Source organism: Perognathus longimembris, chromosome 1 (genome assembly GCF_023159225.1).
Source record: "Perognathus longimembris pacificus isolate PPM17 chromosome 1, ASM2315922v1, whole genome shotgun sequence".
NCBI lineage: Eukaryota > Metazoa > Chordata > Mammalia > Rodentia > Heteromyidae > Perognathus > Perognathus longimembris.
The window spans coordinates 34,145,516-34,170,918 of record NC_063161.1 but is presented as its reverse complement, the minus strand read 5'-3'; the positions used below and the strand labels follow the sequence as shown (position 1 = coordinate 34,170,918).

The 25,403-nt window shown below is 34.4% G+C and overlaps 1 protein-coding gene across 1 annotated transcript in view; it reads left to right on the top strand.

Annotated features, from left to right (window-relative positions):
* The window catches only part of Trhde (thyrotropin releasing hormone degrading enzyme), a 353,088-nt gene that overhangs the window by 275,330 nt on the left and 52,355 nt on the right, over positions 1-25,403 (top strand). The window contains exons 10-12 of the mRNA XM_048359329.1: positions 1,564-1,652; positions 8,052-8,185; positions 8,286-8,341. Of these exons, the coding sequence (XP_048215286.1) occupies positions 1,564-1,652; positions 8,052-8,185; positions 8,286-8,341 (279 nt within the window). The remainder of the gene's footprint in view (positions 1-1,563; positions 1,653-8,051; positions 8,186-8,285; positions 8,342-25,403) is intronic.

Here is a 25,403-nt window from a genome sequence, read left to right as displayed (position 1 = left end):
CAGAAAACAGAGCATTAACATATCCCATTTTCTTGGTATTCATATTGATTCATGTTTCTCTTTATTCTTTCTTGAGCAAAGGAAGGTATGCCAATTAATCTCCTTGTAAAACATATTAATATTGTCCCTCAGAATTGTTTTTTTAATTTTAATTTTCAAACTGATGTACAGAGAGGTTACAGTTTCATACATTAGGCACTGGATACATTTCTTTTACTGTTAGTTACCTCCTCCCTCAGTCCCCCCTCCCCCTCCCCCTATCCCTTTCCCCCCCCCAAGAGTTTTTCAGTTCATTTACACCAAACAGTTTTGCAAGTGTTGCGTTTGGAGTTGTTTGTCTTTTTTACCCTGTATCTCTCGATTTTAGTATTCTCTTTCAGTTTCCTAGTTCTAATACCAGTATACACAGTTTCCAATGTACTCAGATAAGATACAGAGATAGTGTAGGTACAACCACAGGAAGGGGATACAAGAACATCATCAATAATAGAAGCTACGGTTACACATAGCACGTTGAAAGTAGTTACAACAATGATAAAACAATCGTTTCCATAACCTGGAGTTCATTTCACTTAGCATTCTCTTATGTGTTCATAAGGGTATAGCTCTTGGGCTCTTGTGATCCTCTGCTGTGACTTGCCTAAACCTGTGCTAATTATTCCCTATGAGGGAGACCATAGAGTCCATGTTTCTTTGGGTCTGGCTCACTTAACTTAGAATAACTTTTTCCAAGTCCTTCCATTTTCTTACGAATGGGGCAATGTCATTCTTTTTGATAGAGGCATAAAATTCCATTGTGTATGTGTATCACATTTTCCTGATCCATTCGTCTACTGAGGGGCATCTGGGTTGGTTCCATATTCTAGCTATGACAAATTGCGCTGCGATGAACATTGTTGTGCTGGTGGCTTTAGTGTGTTCTCGTTTGTGGTCTTTTGGGTAGATGCCCAAATGTGGGGCTGCTGGGTCATATGGGAGCTCTATGTTTAGCCTTCTGAGGAATCTCCATACAGCTTTCCAGAGTGGCTGAACCAGTTTACATTCCCACCAACAATGAAGTAGGTTTCCCTTTTGGCCACATCCCCTCCAACATTTGTTATTGTTAGTTTTCTTGATATAGGACATTCTTACTTAGGTGAGATGGAATCTCAATGTTAAACAAGAAGCAAAGAAGAAAGGCAATGTTGAAATGCAAATATATGAAACCACTGAAGTGAATATCAATTTAAAACAGAAAAAAATAGTAGTTTTTAAACATTGGCTAATAAGTGGTGTGTTTCAGATTTACAGATTCCAGTTAATTTTTATTTCTGAAGTCCAAATTTCTTTTGCACTGATATTTATTACATATTGTTTTCTTAATTGATAAAGTAACATCACCTTATTGACTTATTCCTTTCTTTTATAACTCTCTCATTTATTTATTTACTTGCATTTTATGGAACAGAGGAATAGAGATCACAAAGAAAAATCATAAGTAGGAAATGCTTGTTTTTGCTTTTGTCCTGACTGAGCTACTTGTATTCTTAAAGCTTCTCTTTTTTTATTTTTTTTATTTTGCAGTTACCTGTGGCAAATTCCATTAACAATTGTGGTTGGAAATAGAAGCCATGTGTCTTCAGAAGCAATTATTTGGGTGTCTAACAAATCAGGTAAAATACATTCTTCCCTGAGGAACTCTTTGGTTTTAGATAATTGTTCAGTTACTTAAGTTCTGTTTTTAGCTGCTAGAAAATGCGAATAAAGACAAAGTATACAGAGAAAATACAGTAATGCTAATTAGGTCTACAGAATTAGGTATAGTATAATATAGTTCCTAGGTAGTCTCATTTCAGAATGCCTATGTAATTATTAAATTTGCTTCTGTGATGATAAAGAGAAGATTTTAAAATCAGAATTTATACTACTAATCTTATCTGGTTTAGAGTATATAATTTTACAACTTCAAGTGCAATTACAATATAATCGTAACTTCCAAGAGATAATATGAAAAGTACTGAAATATAGGTTGATTTGAAATTCCATTTTTTCTTTCTTTTCTTTAGCATACTGTCTCTTTAAGGTACTAAGTAGGTAATATTCTCAATATGGGAGAGGGAGGGGCTTACACATGTCATCAAACCATCTCCTAAGCTGGGCCAAATCTATTGGGAGAGATAAGATTCTATTCATTTTCTAAATGTCTTCAAATATGAGAGTGAATTATTTTAATTTACTGTCAGAAATCTATTTCTTGAATCCAGTCTATATCCTTCATGCTAGAGTGTGAAACAGGACACTTCTATTTCTAATTTCCATTGAGCTGGAGAAAAAGCCAATTATCATCTTGTATCGAACATTTCATTTAGATTGAGTTGGTCAAGTACATCCACATTTTGTTTTCCATACTCATTTCTCACATTCTCTTAAATGATGGTTGATATTTTTGTAACCAGCATCATTTTAAAGAGCTACATAAAATACTATGGTTAGGTATGCATAAAAATATTATTTTAGTTTGGTGCTTGTAGTTCATTCCTGTAATACTAACTAATCAAAATCTTGAAATCTCAGGATCTTGGTTTATAACCAGCTAGGGCAGAAAAATCTGTGAGACTTTTATGTCTAATTAATCACACACACACACACACACACACGGAACTGTGGGTCAAATGGTAGAGTGGTAGCCTTGAGCAAAATAGTCATGGACAGTACCTAGACTCTGGCTCGTTGTGCACATGTGCGCATGAGCGCATCCCCTCCCACATTCTTCCCTCTCTGTCTCTTGCCCTCTCTCTCTCTCTCTCTCTCTCTCTCTCTCCTTATCTATCTACAGATTTTCCCCATGTCTTGCTATTAGGAGCGAATATTGAGTGTTCAACACATATACAAATATCCATAAAAGGAAATGGTTTGGATTTACTTTTTTTAAATTTAATTTTATTGTCAAGGTGATGTATAGGGGGGTTATAGTTGCATATGTAAGGTAGTGAGTATATTTCTTGTCATAATTTTCATATGGACATATAGTCATGTTATAAAAATATATGCTTTTACCTAGCTACATTGTTTATCAAATATATGTATTTAAGAGAATAATGCATTGTAATGCTTACTTTAACACTAATAAATGCTATTATTAACATTAATAAATCTTATTTAGAAAGCATTTCTCCTAAATAATTATAATCTCGTCTTCTGATTCCTTGGATATAAAATTTATAAAATGTTCTCCACTTGCACTTATGTGTTTCTATACTTTTTCTTTCATAGCTATTTTATTTGTGTAATTTGTTATGAAGCAATGAGTAGAAGCAGTGAGTTACTATAACTACTCTTCAATTGTTAGCATGAAGTTAGCCCATTATAAGAAAGGCAGAAGAAAGACTGAGAAGTAAAATAACATGTTCATGTTTTGAACGTAGACTAGAAATAGGAAACGAGAAAAGTGTGGAGAACTGATTCAATATAAGGGTTAGCTCAACACTTTGCATTTGGACAGTGGGAGCATTTGGTGCAAGTTTGTTTATTGTTGCATGCAATTTACAGGTCCATTTTCTCTAACTCACTATTTCTATGCTGTTATTCATTGTACTGTCTTAGTCTACAGAGAGTCAGGAATAACATTAGACATTTTCTTGATGATAGCCCATGGCGTCTGTTTGAGAAATGAATTCTTTTATACCTTTTCATTATTATTCAGGAAAAAGACAGTGTATTGGTTCAACCATGTTTGCCTAAAATATTGCCTGTACTGATATATGTGCATATACTGACATATACACATCTACACAGCTTGTAGAATGCATAATTCTAAGAGACATTATTTGCATAGACAGTGATATGAAGAACATATTTCCCTAACCCAGCGTTTACAGTGTATAATGGGCACAGTACAATATGGCATTTTCCATTAAATCAGCTCAGAATATTCCACTTGCTATAAACATTGTCATTAGTGAAATATGAAACATTTCATAGGATGTCGCTATTAACTGGATGCTTTCTGTAAGCTTCATGTATATAAAAATGTGAAAGTTTCAAGAAGACCTTTGAAAACAGCTCACCTTTGTTTATGGACTTTTCAATTCCACTACAATTGTATTTAATTTTGTCTTGAAATCTCTCACTGTGATGACTAATAATAAAACTAATACCAGAAGGAATTTAGGGGGAAGTAGATTATTAATATTTTATCCTGATGAATGTTCTCATGTTTTCTTTGTTCAAAAGTCAATGAGGGAGGAGGTAACAAGTTTGATAAGAAACTATAACTCCTCTGTAATGTACATCACTTTGACAATAACTGAATTGGTTAATTTTTAAAAATTCAAGAACTTTGCTTTTCAAGAGAAACATGAGAAGAAAATATTCTGGTTCTTTTTTTTTTAATAAAAAATGACATAAATGACATAAGTGAAAAGAAATTCCAGATTCATCCACATCAATATTTTGTAATTTTCTTTGTCCATATCAATATAGATGTGATCTCACAGAATAACAAGGCAAAGTCATTGGTGGATAAAATGCTTTAAAAAAAATTTGACCAACCTATATACTTGGTGCTTAGTTTTTTTAAGGTATTTCCTAGGAATGTTTAATATCAATTTAATGTGTACATTACTGTAGACTAAATTACTTTTTTTTTATCAATTTTTAAGTTTTTCAAAGCAAGTTAAGTGTTTGTCTTTTTTATTCTTGTATGAATTCAAACATTTACAAATACTGTAGCTTAGTTTGAAAAGCCCTGCAATTACCGTGGATGAAACAGAGGGTAAATTAATGTTAATAAAAAAAAGATTCAAAATGAATGTAATGTGTTTTCTTCAATATATTGAGTCATTGGCTCGCAACCTTTAAGATGACTAGTATCCTTATCCATATTTTGCAAATGAGGAAAATTAAGGATTGAGAAATAACTTTCCCAAAGTGCCCGTTAGGTAATTAGGTAAAAATCTTGCTTGGGAGCTTAGGTTTCTTTACTCTGCACCTTCCTCTGACTGTACACACATGTGAACATACAAACACATACACAGCACACACACAAACACACAAGAGTTGAAGTTTGAAAAGCTGTTTGGCAGACATACCAGTTACTTAATGAAAAATTTCATGTATTTGTATATGGTTCTTTATAGATTTGACAAAGCGTTCTCTCATTTGATTTTCAGATCCAGTGAAAAAGAAAATTTTTGTCCCATATTATCCTTATTAGTTTGGTTGAATTGCTCACCTTTTCCTTAATTCTAATGATTCTGAAGCGAGCAATTACTGGGTAGAATGTTTCATCTCATTTCCACTTTTAGTATCTCAAAAGTATAATGTACCAAGTCTTATAATATCTTAACTAATTTGTGCCTTTATATAGTCTGAGTCTTGGCCATTTTGGGTATAAATATAATTTTTAATTATTATTACTAACACTTGAAACATAACTTCCATACTTTTTATTATTGTACTCATCAAATACCATACCTCATTAGGCCATTAGAAAAGATCTCTTGAAAATTCATTGCATGCCATTAGTTAATTTGAGGAACATTTTAGGAATATAATTAACTAGAACCCAAAAGATGTTTAAAATCTGTTATAAAATCTTCCAGGGAATCGATTCTTATAAAATCTCATTTGTAGCATTGGTGTAAAAATATTCATGAACAGTAATAACTCCTAAGGTTTAGTTAGAAATTTTAAAAAGTTATGTTTAAAAACAAGAGATGCCTGTCTTTCTAATTCTACTCTGATGACTTTGAAGGTATGGAGATTTGTTTCCTATTTAAAAATACATATTAATTTAAATTTTACTACATTCTGCCTATACATTTTTAATTCAATAAGTTTAAATATGAAAGCAAGGAAACTACATTGGACCATCGTTATTTCTGTTATCTAAAATGTGACTAGGAAGTAAATTTTAAAAATGGTTTTAGTATCATAGGAATTTATGACCAGTTCAAAATTTTCAAAATTTAAGCATGTTTTCATATATTAAACTTAATTATTTGACATTGTAACTATTATGGAAAAAACTTCTGAAACAAAAATGATTAAATTTTCTGTTAGATCAGCTGAATCATTGATTTAACACATTTTGTTTCAATGAACTTACTGTATTTGAAAACATTCATAAGCCAAATAAATAATATTATTATTGATATTTTAGTTTTAAATTTTCTTTGAATTCAGACATTATTCATTAAAGTTTGTCTCTGAGGTTATTTTAAAATGACTATTTTACTTTTAAATTAGATTTTCTTGTCTAGTTATTTCTTTTATGCCTGTTCAATAGGGTAACATTCAAAGCTCCACAAAACATTAGTATGGAGAAACATACCACATTTTTGAAAAAATACATTTATAATTTTTCAGAGACTTGAGAAACTATCTATATTTTATAGAAATGTCTACACTCTTGTGTAATTTGATTAATCTTTTGAGACTGCTCTTTTTCTCCCCCTGAGAATATAAATTAAAGGCAGCAAGACGTTGAGTGATATTCCAAAAAGAAATAAAGATCAAAATTTTATGCTCAATATGCTTTAGTGAATTTTATTTTACTGTAGAATTTTGGAAATGACTAATGTGTAATACTTATTGGATTACTCAACCTATCCTTTGCAGAACTGAGACTGAATGGGCACTTGTCCCCTCGATAATTCTTGTGGTAAATTTTTCTTGTGTAAGTTCTGCTTGTACAAGAGACACTTTCTGTGAATTCAGTTCCTCAAAGAAATAAAGTAATATGCTTTATTTCCTGTTTTAGATTCTGTGGTGTGAAAATGTTGGTGATAGTGTATTCTGGTTTCTATGAAGTGTAGTCTGGTTTCTGTGAAGTATTTCAGGGTTTCAAGTCATTTTGAAAATTTGTTTACACCAGTACAGTCTGTTTTGCTTCATTTTCCTGTTGAATGACAGATTGTATTCATGGGAGGGGGTATGTGTGAATTGTGTGTGTGTGTGTGTGTGTGTGTGTGTGTAAATTTGAAATCAACTACACTGTGCAAATTCTATGAAGTATTACGTCCTAAAGTTCTGCAAACAATTATAATTGCAAACCACCACTTTGTGGAGTTAATGAAAGTTGACCATACAAGCGGTATAGTTTTTTGTTTGTTTGTGTGTTTGCTTTTGACCATATTTGAAAATGTTAAATATATAAGAAATGGAACTATTGTTTGTCCTGGATTCTTTTGATTGAATTTTCTAGTAAACATAGTAAGTTACTATTTTTGCAAAGTAATTCTAAAAAACAGAACTTAATCTAGTTGTTTCTAATTATGTATGGAAATGTTAGTCATGAAAAAATGAGGTTTCCTTTTGCCAGCATTACTGATGTTGAAAAGACTGCTATTTATTAGTACTCCTAAGAAAGCAGGAGGGCAAAAACCAATAAACAATAGGCTTTCAAGTAAATGGACTCATGTTTTAATCACTCTTACTGAACAAAATAAGTATAACGTGTCTGAAATATTTTCTCTATATATTTATATACAATAATATATATATTTATAGAGAGAGAATAATATTTATACATACATGTATATATCCTAATTACAAGCCTAATAAATATAGTGAGCAGTTTCTAATAAGAAAGAAAATTATTTATGGGTAATAAGGTTTGGCCAAGATTAAATTCTTCTTTATAAGAAAATAATTAGGGGCTGGGATATGGCCTAGTGGCAAGAGTGCTTGCCTCATATGTATGAAGCTCTGGGTTCGATTCCCCAGCACCACATATATAGAAAATGGCCAGAAGTGGCACTATGGCTCAAGCTGGCCGAGTGCTAGCCTTGAGCAAAGAGAAGCCAGGGACAGTGCTCAGACCCTGAGTTCAAGGCCCAGGACTGGCAAAAACAAAACAAACAAAGAAAATAATTAATTGAGATTAGGTAACAACTAAAAGTTTTTCTAGTCAAATCTAGATGCAAGTAATTAATTATTTCAATTAGACATTTACGGTTGGCATTCTCTTTTCGTTATTGGCGGTGCTGTTTATAGTACTATGGAAACACATTCCATTCTAACTGCTAAAATTTGAAATCTATTCACTCTTAAAATGTTATTATTTTCAGAGCATCACAGAATAACTTATTTGGATAAAGGAAGCTGGTTGCTAGGAAACATCAATCAAACTGGCTACTTTAGAGTCAACTATGACCTAAGGAACTGGAGATTATTAATTGATCAGTTAATCAGGAACCATGAGGTATATTCTAGACTTGTTCATTGATGACCTTCTTTGATTCATGCATACTTGTCATTTTAATCCTAAATGATTCTTTTTTTCCCCCTGATTGGCCTCATAGGTTCTTTCTGTCAGTAACCGTGCAGGTTTGATTGACGATGCCTTCAGCCTGGCCAGGTATGTGTCCCTGTGAATCTCCAGAATAAAAATTTATGCTTGTGGAATTTCCTCTATTGAGTTAAGAAGTATCAATGTTTTGAATTTTAGAAGTAGCAAAAAAAAGCCCCTTCCATGATCTTTGCATTTGGATATGAATTTCATTCAATGCCACAAGTTCTCAATCGATAAGAGCCTTAGGGAATTTCCAGGACAGGAGACGTTCATCAATTTTACTACAAGTTTAATTTAACATTCTGGAGATTAATAATCGGTTCCTTATTTCCTTAATGAGCCCTATGAAATGACCCTTGTGCCATATTTAACTTTTGACAGAAAATTGCTTTTAGCATCTGTGATTTTTTCCCCCTAACGTGTCAGTGTATCCTTTTTAAATGCTTTTTTTGTAAAAGTGATTTATTATGAAAGGCTTCGGCTGAGAGACAGAAATAAATATTACACAGGGTGTGACTTTTCTGGACAAAATATATATCATTCATGTACCAGAAGTGTTTAGTGGTATCAGGTATGGTATTTGTGGTGCTTTCACAGTTAGATTTGTAATGCTTAAAACAGTTATTCCTTTGAACAATCATCTAATAAAATAACATCAATTGACAACTACTTATTAAATTTGGAATCTAAATATTGAAACAATATCAATCCTTTTAACATTTTGCACTTTGTCATATCTAGGTATAAATTAAATAATTGGTACTTTTAAGTTACAGCTTAGGAAAGTTTCTGTGGTTATAACAATTTGCAATCATCTCTCCTAGGATAATAGTGGGAACCTGAATGTCTGTGTCTGTGCTGATAGGCATACATAACTTATCATAGTGCCTGGCAATCTTTCATTCATAGAACTTGAGACTGTCCCTACAGTGTAGGTAGTCAATCAGATCTCGATTCTCTTCCAAATGTTGTTAAGCAAATGATTCCTCAAATCATTCTAAGCCATCAGAATGAATGAGCTTACATTAGAAGATTTGATCTACTTTGACAGAAGCAAAGCTCAAGTTTTGAACCAAGTTACAGATATTGGTTTGGTGGAAGTAACACAAAAGGGAACACAGACACAGACACAGACACAGACACAGACACAGACAGACAGACAGACAGACACACACACACACACACACACACACACACACACACACACACACACACACACGGGGCGGGAGGCACAGAGACACAGAGAGAATTCCAGGTGTTCTTCTGTGAAAAATTCACTCTGACTTTCCCCTTCACTATTGCTCCTGAATAGCCTAGGGCTTTTACTGTCATCTTCCTGTATGGTGATTGATGCATAATAGTGCCTCATTTGAACTAGGTGCATCATGTTGCTAACACAATCCAGTTTACTCATGGAATGACACATCAAAGGACAACTTCGAACAGAAAGTTTCTGATGAAATAATAGTAGTTAAGTGTGACTCTCCAATAGAATTGGAAATTCACACTCAGCAAAGGTAATGGAAGGCCCTTTCTATGTCTTGACATCATCTTATTTGGCACAACGTTATGACATGATAGAGACCAGAAAGGCTTGCTGATACACTGTTATATGGAGAAAATGACTAGGATGTAGGTTTGCTCTCCAGTAAAATATGAAAACTTTGAAGATGGACATAAAGCTTATTTTTACAGGGAGGTGTAAAGAAAGAGAGTGCACTTAAGGTAATGCTGTATTGAACAAATACCAGGAAAGGAGAGCAATGTTGAGTGCAAAGAATAAAGGGCTAATAACTATCAATACTTAATAGGTGTAGCTTTGTCGGGTTTTGTCATCCTTCCACATCCATAGGGTCTTTGTTCTAGTACTGAATACAGATGCTCAGGCTTTATCTTTAGCTCATATCTAGATTATAAACACTCATATCACAATGTAATATCTATGTAAATAGTTGTTATGACATTGTTTATGCAATAATGAGTAATTTTGGAAGCCTTAAAAGTTGGAAATACCACATTTCATTAGCCTCTTTATAATAACTGAACCAGAAAGATTTTCACATCTATTGACATCACACCTATCATTTATTTTAGTGCTCATAAGACCTCCTTTAATCCTAGTAAACACATGGAATGACCATTTTACAACAGGGATATGGAAATTAACAGAGCCTAAGTCACTTAGCTAAGGATGGACAGCTGTCATATGAGCGTGTGTGTGTGTGTGTGTGTGTGTGTGTGTGTGTGTGTGTGTGTGTGTGTGTGTGTCATGGAAAGAGGGTAGGGAGAAGAAATTCTATGAGATTCTTTCCTCAAATTAACCACAAAAAAGCCAGAAGTGAAACTATGGCTTAACTGATATGGTAGAGCACTAACCATGAGAAAAGAGTTCAAAGGCAGCACTCAGGCCTGGGGTCTCCGTACCAACACAAAAACAAGACAAACAAAAAACCCTATTTGAAAAATTATGCATATATCTACAAGAATTCCATGGATAGTTCACTGTCATCCTTCTTCTATTCTGTTATTATTTGTTTATTTTTCCACCAATATCCTGGAAAATTCCATTGTACAGAATTCTTACCAATATATTATACATAAATGCTATAACATAGTTTCTTAGTCTGTATAATAAATTTTAAAATCAAGGTCATAGGCTACTCTGTTAAGGGTCTAGTCACTTGCAAAATCTTAATAATGACAAACTGTTGCAATTAAAAATGATTACAGTTCAAATTATTGGGTTGCTGATTGAGATTAGCAGTTGCTTTTTTTTAATATTGGTATTTAATTAGCAACATGAGAACCAGAGGTGCTTCAAGTGTTGGAGAATGGACACCAGAAAATAAGTAATATAGACTTAATGAGTCTATAAGGTAAAAGTTAATAAATGAACTCTTGTAACTCTGTTTCATAGTTTGTAAATCTGAGAAATTTAGTATAGTAGCCACTGAAGTAATAATGGTTTTGGAAAAGAAACTTACACGTTTTGTTTTGTTTCATTTCTGAGGCCTGGTTGCCAGTAATGGTAATCGCATTGTTAAAATCCCCTTAAGGATGTTTGCAAAATCAAGCTTTGCAATGGGTTCAGTGTGAGGCTACTTCCAAATGGTTCTCTATTTGTTGACAGATGGGAATGCTGGTACAGAGGGCTGAACTCAGCCTTGTTCTTGCTAGTCAAGTGCTTGGCTACTTGTGTAATATTCCCAACCACTTTAGTTTATTTTTCAGATAAGGTCTCACCCTTTTGCCCTGACAGGCATCCTACCACAAATCCTATTTCTACCTCCAGAATCGCTGAAATTGTGGACATGCATCGCCATGCCTAGCTGATTTTTTGGATCAAGACTGGATAACTTTTGCCTGGTCTAGTCTCTGTTCAAGTTTCTTTTATATTCACCTCTTGAATGATTGGGATTAGCCACCATGCTTGGCCAACATGGTTTTCTATAAGGGATTTTTGTTTCTGTATGGCTATCTCTTATCATGTTTAAGATTATTCTGGCAATAAATGTGTTGATCACTTTCTACTTACTGTAGTAAATAATATGTTGTTCCTAAAAAGCCACTGCACCTTGAACCAGAAGGATAAGAAATTTCTTTTCTAGCTTGGATATCTGATTTTTAAATGTGTCATGTGCTAGATTCTCCTAATGGAAACTGAGAAGGAAGAATTTACAAACTTTTTGTGAGGAATACCTTAGCAGACTGCAGTTTCTGACCTGAATTCTTCACTCTACTACTAAGATGACAGGATTACTTTATCTAAGCTGAAAAGCACTATAAACTGCCTGACTAAGGATCTTTGATTCCTCTGATGTTCTCTACTGCTTTAGGAATTCTAATTTTGTGAAATGCATTTAGTTTCAGACATTTTTTCCCAGTTGCTACCATCTTAAATCAGTTGGGAGACAGTCTCAGATACGCTATGCAGGTGCTTTTCTATTAGATCCATACTCCTATCCATTTTAGCATTAGGTTATTTTCTAGGTAGGGCCTTGTATTTTTACCTGGAGCTGGCCTGTGCCATGATAATCCTGTCTTGGCCTGCTATGAAATAGGGATTATAGATATATGACACGATAACCATCTGATATATTCAGGCAGACTTTTACTAACTTTTCCATCCATAGACCTCACAATCTCCATATCCCATGTAACTGGAATAACTAGCTTAAATATTATATAATCAGCATGAAAGAATTTCTGAGTTATGTTTAATATAAAATAGTGCATGCTATTAGTAATAATAGGACACTGATTCCAATGTGTAGTTTGTTATACTTACTGGACAAAGAGAGAAAAAGATGGTTCTTCAGATATTATTTGGGAAAAGTAACCATGCATAATTTTGCTCTTATCTTTTATTAAGATTCCAGAATATATGTGCAAAAGAATTGAAATTAAATACTTGTGAAATACTGTAAGTGAAAGAAGTATTTGGGTTTTTTGTTGTTGTTGTTGTTGTTGTTTGTTTTTTGCCAGTCCCAGGGCTTGGGACTCAGAGCCTGAGCACTGTCCCTGGCTTCTTTTTTGCTCAAGGCTAGCACTCTACCACTTGAGCCACAGTGCCCACTTCTAGCTTTTTCTGTCTATGTGGTGCTGATGAATCAAACCCAGGGCTTTGTGCATGCTAGGCGAGCACTGTACCACTAGGCCACATTCCCAGTCCCAGAAGTATATATTGTAAAATTATATTTATTAGGTGGAAGGGTACAGGTTTCCAGCACTCTACCATTAACCAAAACCAATAAGATTAGCTCAGTGTTACCTTCTTTGAGTGTTTAACCCATAGAGAGTGTCCTATGTTCTGAGCCGTGCTCACAATGAATCGTATGAGAAGCCTCCTGAAATTTTCTGGCCTTGTCCAATACAGCCCATTTCTCACATCCCTAAGGATGTGGGATTCTAATTATCTATTTGTCAGCAGCAACAAAGGCACATCTTGAGACATTACAAAAAAAGTCACCTTGAAGTCCTCTGTGTGTAAGACTTTCTACATGCAATTATTTAAAAAAAAAAAAAACCCCATAGCACAAAGGCCCATAAATTAGTCTTAGTTTGTGCAACACTTTGCTACAGATAAATGTTAAAAATAGTCTGAAAAAAACCTTTCCAGGACATTTTACTGTAATGAGCTGAGAGTCTTCAGCTTCTTTTTTGTTATAACCCAGTAAGAGCCTAGAGCATATTTCTGAGTTTTCCAGCTGCCCGGATCATTCCTGCAGGCATATGCTGGTTTGCTCAAGGTGAGAGAGTGAGCTAACACATTCCCTTGAACTGTCTTTAGAAATCTGTTGAGGGTGGAGTCCTATGTGTTGTCCTTGGGATAGATTGATGAGGATCTGCTATATCAGATACTTCTGAGAAGTTCAAATCTGAGACATTAGGGTAGGGCTCTGGTGCCTGAGGATGGCAAACTTTCTTAGGGACAATTAAATTGTGCTGAATTAAATCAAAAGCAAATCTGTAACATTCTGGTGTTACATTGGTGTTCCAGCTCTGTGGGAGAAAATGTTTTAATATTAATGTCTAGTACCTGAGAATGCTGGGGGGAAGTTGGAAGAGAGAGGTATTTTGACATCTCTCATTAAGTTTGATCCATTTTCATAGCAAACAAGTATCTTTGGTTAGAAAACCAGGCAATCATAGGTTAGATCAATCTCTGTGCAGCCATTCTTTTTGTGACAATAGGTAGATAGGGTACATACCCCTCCCTATCTCATGGAATAAGTCTATATATTTGTTCTAGAGTATTGCACATAAAAATTTATTCAATAATTCTTATTGTAGTTAATACTCTGTTTTGAAAACCAGTCTGAGATTTCATAGGAATTTGCTCAGAATTTTCTAAGAACATGAAGTGTATACTTGTTTATAAATAATTTAGGGAGACCCTTCTTGCCCTGCCAACTTTACTTGAATTGATTTGTCATATGTACTCTTGTTTGGATTGATTTTCTTGAGCTTTTGTAGGTACACATTGATGGCTTGTATGTTTTGCTCTCCACCTGGGGCTTCTTGGAGATGTAGAACAGGGCCTTAACTGATCTACAATTTCACAAACCCTCCTGTCCTCCTTCTTACTGTTTTTATTCACTGTGAATTTCATACCATGTTTTAAAGTTATAGATGCATTTTCCCATAATACTTTGGTGAAATAAATGGACATAGTTCTGTCTTCCTGATGATTTAGAGAACATGATTATTTGATATTCAAGCTGAAATTAAACTTAAAAATCTGTTTTGAAGCCTCTGAATCTCCTTTAGAAAGAAAAAAACACAACTGTTATGTTATGGAATCTTTGCATTTTATCTTACATTCTATTTTACTTGCATCTTTAATTCAAGAGCAGTGTTGTACGATGAGCCTCTAGTTTAGTCGCACTAGAGTGCGGTGGATGGTCAATATGTGTTTTGTAGATTAAGTAATAAATAGAATAGCATTTAACCTACCACAACCAAAATAATGCTGAGAATTACTATATAGAAGAGAGCCAAGTGGTTAGCTTTCGCCAACCTCAATAACTTTAGTTAAAAATTTAAAATAATGGGGCTGGGGATATAGCCTAGTGGCAAGAGTGCCTGCCTCGGATACACGAGGCCCTAGGTTCGATTCCCCAGCGCCACATATACAGAAAACGGCCAGAAGCGGCGCTGTGGCTCAAGTGGCAGAGTGCTAGCCTTGAGCGGGAAGAAGCCAGGGACAGTGCTCAGGCCCTGAGTCCAAGGCCCAGGACTGGCCAAAAAAAAAAAAAAAAAAAAAAAAAAAAATTTAAAATAATGGTAAAAGTGAATAGTGGTAGAATAAGAGTATATTGTGTTAGAATTCTAATGATTATATAGCCCAAGAAGAGCCACTTTTCAGGACAACATGTTCCCTCTGCTAAAACACACAGCTCTCTAACTGCTGCCATCTGCCTAAACCTGGATGTGAACATTATGTGTCTGTGGTTAAAGGATATGACTATTGCTTGGAACTTCTTAGCTGGTTTCAAGGTTTTAAACAGCATTTTCTATTTCTTCATTTGTTTAAATTTATACACACACATACATATGTGTGTATATAAATGTATATATGGTACTTTTTTTTCTATATCCTAGAAACTCATTTCTGCCTGTCTCTTTCTCTTTTGTCTTACAGTTTGAATATTAGCCCTACTGTTTGATTTCTCTTCTTAATTAGTAAGGAACTTGGCTCTCAAGAGAGAAAGAACTAGAATTGTCTGTGACTGTATGAATTACTAACAATTTTATTAGGAGTTCTAATCAGAACTAAAGGAGAAATTACATCTGTACTGGTCTTGCATAACTAATTGGTAAAATTTAATTGTATTGCTCTCCCATTCATTTTCTCCCATCTTGTCACAATACAGCCTTCAGAATTATTAGCTCTTTCTTCTATAGCATCCTGGAATTCACCATATTTATTGATTTTTTTTTCCAATCATCTCCTTTATTGAGCGGTCCCAAATTGTACATCCCTGCTCTCATCCCAAATGTTATCTGTAAGAGAAAATGGAACATAGCTAAAGCATGGTTGTTTTGCTTCTGTGAAAGAGGATGGAAGCTGCTTTTTCATTAGTGTGATATAGTTGCTAAAGACCCATCCTGAATAGGACAACGCAGTCTTCCAGAGAAGAAAGTAAAAGTTTTGAAGTAGACCTTGTCTGTGAAAACATAAAACTGAACCTTCTTAGAATTTGGTCAGTCAATGCAAGTTTTATTTTCACAAAGATATTTTATCTACTTTGGCTTTTAAAAGCTATATTTTTCTTCTTTTCTTTTTTCAGTTTAGGGATCAAATCCAAAACCTTGTACATGACAGAAAAGTGATATACCAGAGTTATGTTCCTAGCCCTTCCTGTCGATTTTATTACAGTATATTCAGTAGTTTTAAGAAAGTCTTTAAAATGAGGAAGAGGGGGTTGGGAATATGGCCTAGGGGCAAAAGTGCTTGCCTCGAATACATGAAGCCTTGGGTCCAATTCCCCAGCACCACATATATAGAAAAGGCTAGAAGTGGCACTGTGGCTCAAGTGGCAGAGTGCTGCTAGCCTTGAGCAAAAAGAAGCCAGGGAGAGTACTCCGGCCCTGAGTCCAAGGCCCAGGACTGGAAATCAATCAATCAATCAATAAATAAATAAACAGAATGAGGAAGAGTTCAATGTAGACATTAATGCAAACTTTGTTTTGGGGTTTGTGTTTTTCACTGCCTTAAATTGCCTTGTAATAATATTTTGCCACCTCAGAGCAGCTGTTTAGAAGCCCTTTCTCATGATTTTGGCAAACATGGTAATCCAGCAACATAAAGAACCACTCACAGATTTTTTCCCCATAATGCATCAAATCTAATTTTGGCTTCAACAGTTATTTTTCTGAAATAGCAATGCTTCCTTGGTTAACAACTACAACAATAAACTAGAATTTTATGTGGATGCTAACTTAAACACATTCTACATTAGTGTAGCGTTGATAGGAATACTATCAAAAAGCCAAAGAATTGAAGAACTCCAAGTGAAAATTAGATGATTTTGTATTTCAGTCTTGAATTACATTGAACCTTAATTGTGCAAACTGAAGGTAGAGAATGCACTTTATCTGCATCATACCGTGAGAAATATTACTCAGCCTGTTTCACTGCAATGAGAGCAATGAGGCCTCTGCCCACTGGGTTATGTTATTGATTTTTCTGGTTTTCCTTTTTGTATTTTAGTTTAATTTGGCAGGGTTTCTCTTTTTTTTTTTTCTTTTTGACAGTCCTACAGCTATGAACTCAGGGCCTGGGCACTGTCCCTGAGCTTCTTTTGCTCAAGGCTACCACTCTACCACTTGAGCCACAGCAGCACTTCTAGCTTTTTCTGTACATGTGGTATAGGGAAATTGAACCCAGGGCTTCATGTGTTCTAGGCAAGCATCCTACAACTAAGCTTCGTTCCCAGCATCAAGGTTGTCTCAATTTTCTGAGTTTGTTTTTGTTGTTGGTGGTGATGTGGTTGTGGAGCTTGAAATGAGGGCCAGGGCACTGTCCCTGAGGTCTTTGTGCTCAAGGCTAGAGCTCTGCTGCTTTGAGACACAGTGCCACTTCCAGTTTTGTGGTGGTTATTTGGAGATAAGAGTCTCCTGCCTGGGCTGGCTTTGAACTATGATCCTCAGATTTCAGCCTACTGAGTAGCTAGGATTACAGGCAAGAACCACCAGTGCCTGGCTGAGTTCATTTTAAAATATTATTGAGATTTTGTTGAGTGGTGATGTAGATGGTCTATCAATTATTCTTAGAATCTCAAGAGCTGAAAGGTTCATTAATTTTAATCTCAATATACAAAATAGAGGATATCAATAAACTACTTATACCACATGAATTTTAATGTACTTTTAGATTGATCAAAAAATGGATAGATAGAAGACAGATTGATAGGTAAGTAGAAAAAGATATATGTTTTTATTTTTTGAGGAGATTGTTTTGGGACTTGAACTCATGACTTGAGTTGTGAGTTGGTATTCAAGGCTCATACTCTGCTACTTCAGCCACAGGTCCATATATCTATAAATCTACAAGTTAATCCAATGTGCAATAAAAAATAAATAATTATATTTGGGCATGTTAAAGAAATAACACTCCAAACATTCACACCATGAGAACAAAGAAGGATATTCTTAGGAGAGGATCACAATGTCTCAATAGCTATTTTCATAGGACAATATAAAATGATGCTTATTGGAATGAAATGAACTCCAAGAATGGAAACAAGGGGATTTTTTATTGTACTGTTTGGAGTTCTTTCTTTCTTACCCCTTTGATTTATTTCCAGTTGTCAATGTTTTTTATTTCTGTATCCTCTGTCTTGTATATAAGTTTATCTGATTTTGGGAAGGGAAGGAGAATTACAGACAAAGGGTGAACCAATTCAGCAATCATATTCATTAGAGACTATGTTAGAAATGAACTTTACAGCTTGGAGGGATAGAAGTCAGGAGGGGGAAAAGGAGGAGAAAAGGAAGGAGGGAGTAACACTGTTCAAAAAGAAATTTATTCATTACCTTACTTATGTAACTATAACCCCTGTGTGCATCATCTTTACAATAAATTTTAAATTAAAAAGTAAAAAAGAGATATGTGTGATAGATAGATAGATAGATTGAAAGGTAGGTGGATAACCAATAGAGAACCATGATACCTATTTCCTTTTATAATAAAATTGCTATATTTGGCTTCAGAAAGATTATTTTGTCATACTGTCATATAGAAAAATAATATATAATATTTTAAATTGGAGGATGAAACTTGATGTTTATTTGGAATAAATTGAAGACATTTTCTTAGTGGAAAGAAGAAACTACTGGAAGAAAAATATTTTATACTTATGAATTATATAAACCACATATAACTATAAAGCTACAAGTATTGTAGAAATTCTGTTATATTCATCTACTTCAAATAAACACCAATTTAAATATAAGTTAGGAATACATTCTCTGTATCTCTTGGACTCTTCTTTACCAGAATTAAAATGCCTAGAGGATGAGAAAATCTTTCTATATTTGTTTACCTGGTTTGTATTTGCTGTGATCACACCCAACATCAACTTTTCACTGTAGATAATCTAATCAGTTTGTAAGGTATACAACATGATGTTTAAGTAAGTGATGTTCCCCTCAACCTCTACAAATACCTGAGAACATCTGTCTCCTAAATGATGATAATGAGAAACAGGAAAAGCTTTTAATAATGCTTTCGTGGCTTTATTTTAAATTTTGATGTTCATTAATAAAAACAATTCAGAAATGACAAATACACATTTAGTCAGCAATATCTTCCTGTTAGAACAATAGAACAACTTTGTTCATTTTTAAATATGTTGGCAATACACATACGCATATGTACACATATAAAGGAATAGAAATGGCAATCCAAAGTGGTCTGTCCACAATGACAGTGGATATTGTCCAATATTTAATAGACACCTACTGTGAAGGAGGCTATTATTGAAATGAATGTCAATGTTATAGATTTAAAAAGCCAAAGTCTGGGTGTATGTCATTTTTTTCACGCCTGTAATACTATCTCTTCAGGAGGTTGGGATCTGGGTGTCCCAGTTGGAAGCCAGCTTGGACAGGAAAGGCAATCAGATTTGGAATCTCAAATTAACCACCAGAAAGCCAAAAGTGGTGTTGTGGTAGAGTGCTAGCCTTGAGAGATAAAGCTCAGGGACACTGCCCCAGTTCAAGCTCCACTCCTGAAAAAAAAAATAAAGCCAATGTCTTGAACATATTAAAATCTACAACAGAAGGGAGAATGATTATGGTGAAGCTATGAAGCAAAGAATTAAATGTGTGTCAAGTGAGACATTTTCAGGGGAAAATGAATAAAACTAGGCAAAGAAGAGGAATGTTTGAGAACTGGTATTTAGGGAATTTGAATGGAGAATTTCAGACAAATGATCAGTAAATACAATGGGACTCAGGTAAAGTGTACCTGAATGTTTCAGATATAATAGTGTTAGCATTCCTCATGCTCACCTAATGAAGAATAAGGTTGATTCTGTTCTAGGAATCAGTGGAACCAATTGCTGTTGCTGCTTTGCATTTTGCCAAATTTTACATAAATAAACTCAGGGTAGGTGATCTGTATGTCTGACTTTTTTTTTAGGTAGCATTATTTCTGCCTTTTCCCTCTCATTTTGGTTTCCAGATCAGAACACTGGACATTCCTCACCCATATTTCTTCTGTCACTGTTCCCACTCCACAGCTAAAGGGAATGCACTTAGCTCTGGTCTAAAAGTGAAACCCAATCTCCATTTTACAGATGACGTTTCTAAAGTTCTGAGAGAGTAAAATTATTTGTATGAGTGCCAACCTATTATGAAACTTTATGAAAGCAGAAATTCAACCAACCCCAATCTAAAAGACTCAAAAGATCATGTTCTCTTTCTGTCACCTATACAAATATCAGCTCAGAGGATTAATTTCACTGATAATATTTTTGTTCTTATCAGAGAAATATACCTATTACTCATATAAAAAATAAAATCAAGTGTAAAGACATGTGATAGTTCTGTTCTAGACTACTTCCAATTTGCTTCTTGTTAATTAAAAATTACAGCTATTTTATTTTTCTACATCCTAAGGTTCAAGTAGAGAAAATGAGTGCATCCTATTCTCTTTTTTTCTTAACAAAATTTTCTTTTTTTTCTTCCTTTCTGGGGCTTGAACTCAAGTCCTTGAGCTCAAGTTTGGATTCTACTTTTTCAATTGCAACTTATTTTCTAACACTTGAGCCACTGATCTAGTTTGGCATTTTGTTAATTATAAACAGTATTGAGGACTTTTATGTCAAGATTGGCTTCAAATCTCAATCCTCCATACTTTATCCTCCTTAGTAGCTGGGATTACAGGTGTGAGTCATTATTGTCCAGCCCTTCTTACAGCAGTCTCAACTCAGTATGAATGTAAATTATTTAAGATTTATTATATTGGAAGCAGATTTATTTATTACATGTTAATATGCATATTAATTATTATAACACATATTAATTATTATAATATATTATGTTGGAAGCTCAAGTTTTACTCTATGCCTATAGTGATGAATTGCTTGACTCTGTTTATTTCAATTTCCCTTTTTATATTATATGTTCTTTTTGGCTTCTTTTTAATTAGAAATAAAATTACAGCCAAGAATAATGTTTTCAAAATAAAGCATGTAATTGAAAATATGAAAGTTTCATATGAACATTAAATATATATCTCTGATACATGGGAAAAGGTAGGTAAATAGGTTTTCATGATATAGTGTACAAGAAACCTCCAGGAAACAACTTCATGTGCAAAATAAATTTGGTATTAGACAATTTGTAGTCTAATTACATATATTTAGTTTTTATGAGGAATCTATTATAAAATTTCTTTAGGTTTAGAACATGATATTTTGTAGACTATTTTCAAATGCATAAAGTATGGGAAAATAATTTCACAATTCTGTAATGAAGGATAATATTTAGTTTCTATTTAATGAGCATTAAATGCATTTAATATAAATATGAGAATGAATGCTTTGGAATGGACACTGACAACGTGTTCCAATGCTTCATGGAAGAGGCGGCAAGAGTTAAGAATGACCTTTAGAAAGCATCCAAGCAAAAACAAGTGTCATCATGCAAATGATATAATGCCATCTGCATCCAGCATTAGCTGGTAATTGATACTAGGTACTTAACAGCTACTGGCATTTCAGATAATCCTCAGAGATATTCTAAATAAAGTAAGTGGAACAGATGTATATGAAAAGAAAAAGCATAAAAAGAATGAGAAGAAAGAAACTCATAGTACTTTGTTGAATTTCAGTAAAAAAAAAAAAAAAGAATTCCTTAGGATTGTGAAAAAAAATGTTTTCTGAATTTTGGATGAAAGAGTTTGTTCAGATTTCAAACTTCCAGAAAGTTGGTGGAAGGTATACAGGTTTTTTTTTTTTTTTTTTTTGCCTTTTCCTAGTGAGAGTTAAAAGCCATTTAAACATGTTCCTTTTGGCAACTAGCTTCACTTTTTATGTGATCCTGTTTTAAGCCACATATCTTGGAGTTCTATCACGAATGAGATAGCCCTGCAGGAAAGATAAATGCTTACTCTGGGTATCAGCCAGTGTCTCAAGTTGCACACTATGAGAGATCACTGACAAGGTGGATTTCACTTCTCTCCCCATTAAGTCTCATTCAACTGAAGGACTCTGGGAATTTCTCAGGTTGGTTTCATGGTTAGACTATGAGAGTAATCATTTTCTTTGTAACTGTTAGCAATTATTGTTGGGTTATTTTTGTATTCATTAGTAGTCAGAAATACTTAGTCTTTTGTTTGGAAAAGAGTATATATATATGTATATATATCTCTGTGTGTGAACAATAGAAATCATATGTAAGAGTTTTTGTAATATCAAAAATAGAAAATCTTTGAAGTCACATATCTACCTAGCTATTTATTTCTTCTTATATATTTTCATAAATGAGGATGTAAAAAGAAAGGGCAACTATTACAATCCTTATCTTCTTTAAAAATAGTACAGCTAGGTACCAACAGCTCATGCTTCTAATTCCAGATATTCAAGAGAAGAGATTAGAAGGTTCTAGGCAAGATAAAACAAAAAAAATAAAGGAAGGAGGAGGAAGAGGAAGAAGAGAAGGAAAAGAAGGAAGGAAGGAAGGAAGGAAGGAAAGAAGGAAGGAAGGAAGGAAGGAAGGAAGGAAGGAAGGAAGGAAGGAAGGAAGGAAGGAAGGGTTGACAGAGAAAGCTGGGTGTGATAACTTACCTATCACCCAGCCACTGAGAAAAATGAGGTAAATGAGAGGATAGTAGTTCAGGCAAAAAGTCATTCCTTATCTCAGAAATAAACAGAGAAAAACAGGATGTGAGGCATTGCTTAAAGAGTACAGTGCTTGCTTAGCAAGGCCCCGCGTTTACTATAAAAAAATTACAGTATCCTTAGGAATATGATTTACCACAAAAGTTAGCAAGTAATTGAGTGAATTGTTCAAAGTGAAATGTACTTCATGACTTCCTTTACAATTGTGTATGATGACTAAAATGTTGCAAAAAGAAGAGAAGAAGGAAGGAAGGCAGGAAGGAAGGGGGAAGGAAGGAAGGGATAAAAGGAAGGAAGGTATGAAGCAAGTAGGAAGAAAGGCAGGCAGGAAGGAAGGAAAGATAGAAGGAAGGAAAGAAGTGACGAAGGTAAGAAAAAAGAGAAAGAAATAAAGAAAGGGTAAAGGCAGGTTATAGTAGTTTATGTTTAGCAATTAAAGCTTATTTTCAATTAGTTATTATTTGTGTACTTAGTTAGGAATCAACATTATCTTCAGGCCTGGAACTGCAGTCCTCTCGATCTCATCCTCCCATATGCTTTAGATAAAAGATACGTGGTATTATACACAGATAATGATTGACAACTGGTCTTGAAACCTTTTTTCCCAGGGTACCTTGAAGCATTTTTATGCCTGACCTCCTCTTAAGCTCCCAAGTAGCTTCTTTAAAAGTGTCAGCCACCAGCATCTTAACTCTACATAGCCTTTCCATATTAGGAAGTTCTCAAGGCACTTCACTTGCTAAATTGAAGGAGGAGAGAGTAATATTAGCTATTTCTTTTCTTTCCTTAATTTCTGGGTACTGAATTTAGTAAAGAAAAGAAATAGATAAGGGGGTTGTCTTCTATGTATTTTTCACTACATGGGGAATGCAAATGATACCTTCTGCAATTCTGACTTTAGAATATACACCAGCATACCAGCTGGAAGTTTCATATCTCTCAAGGAAGCCCAGTATCTGCCTACATGTGAAAATCTCTAAATTCACAAGCTGGTCATTCTTCATAAGGTCAGGCTGGAAGGCAAGCTTGCTATTCAAAGGGGGACAGGATGGATATAAGCACCACTGGGAAATAGAAAATCATATTGATTAGATTTTGGTTTTGCTTTCAAAAGTATCTTTCTGGCCAGGTTTGCAGAGCAATCTCTGTCTGTGCTGTCTTAGGAACTCTTCTTTTCCTCCCATATGAACACATGGAAAGTGACCATGAGGCATTGCTTTTGTAGCAAACCATGTGATCATTCTGCATGGAAAATGAATACACAGGGTTGTTTTGAATCCAGAGCCTTCAAATATGCCTATTTTCTAAAACAGAGCTATTTTGGAAGCAGAGCACTATTAAAAATTGTATTCCACTGAATTTCCCAGGTAATTCCTAGTACTAGTTCCTAGTACTAGTTCCTAGGGTTATTTGGAGACATGGTTCTCAGATCTACATTACTTTGACACAGAAAGAAATTATCATTCAGTTGGAATTGAAGAGGTTTGAGCTCTTAGGCTTTGCCATGGAGTGGCATTATAACTCCTCCAAACCTGGGTTGTTATTGCTATTTGTTTGTGGTTGATCTGGGATTTGAAATCACAGCCCCACATTTTTTTTGTTTTTTAAAAATATTTACTTATTTATTGTCAAAGTGAAGTACAGAGGGGTTACAGTTTCATACATAAGGCAGTGAATTACAATTCTTGTTCAACTTGTTACCTCCTCCCCCATTTCCCCCTGCCTTCCCCCTCCCCCTTTCCTTTTACGCCCCCCCCCATGAGTTGTACAGTTGTTTACACCAAATATTTTTGTAAATATTGCTTTTGGAATCATTTGTATTTTTATACTTTGTCTCTCAATTTTGATATTCTCTTTCCCTTCCCTAGTTCTAATACATGTATATACAGTATCCAGGGTATTCAGATGAGATACAGTGATAGGGGGGTAAAACCACAGGAAGGGAATACAAGAGAAACATAAAAAGCTACGGTTTCACATGGCATGTTGAAAATAATTACAACAATGATAAAACACTTGTTTCCATAACATGGAGTTCATTTCACATAGCATCATCTTATGTGTTCATAAGGGCATAGCTATTGGGCTATTGTGATCTTCTGCTATGATTGGCCTAAATCTGTACTAATTATTCCCTATGAGGGTAAATTATAGTAAGTGAAGTGAGCCAGCTCACGTTTTGTAGACAAGCATTCTTACCACTTGAGCCACTCCTCCGGCATTAGAGTGGTTATCCTTAACAAATGGTCCATAGGTCAAATTGGAATTCCATTCATTACAACAAGCCAGAGGATATAAGGCATGGAAATACAAGAGTCTAATATGCTAGTATGGAAAAGATTTGCATTGCACTTGCTTCATTTTGTGTGCTGAAAGTTAATTTCATGGCATTTAATTTTGAGGTAGTACAGAAGTCTGGTTGTATCCTCAGTATGAAAAAGTGTAAAGTAAAGATAAACTATTCCTTTGCCTTCCCAAAACCAACTGCCAACAAAATGACCAAAACAACAACAACCAAAAAGGAAGAGCAGAAAATGAAATTGGAGATGATAACTCTGTGTATATGCAATTAGAGAAAGACACAACGTAAATCACAAAAGCAAATGACAAATATAATGAATTATGAATCAAAACACAGAAGTATTTTGAGAGTAGATGAAAACATTTACAGATTCATATAACACAGAAATCTGCAAAATTAGAAGACACTTTTCTGAGAGGACTGCCTTACATGAATCTGAAAATGTTTTCATCTATTCATGGAATATTGAAAT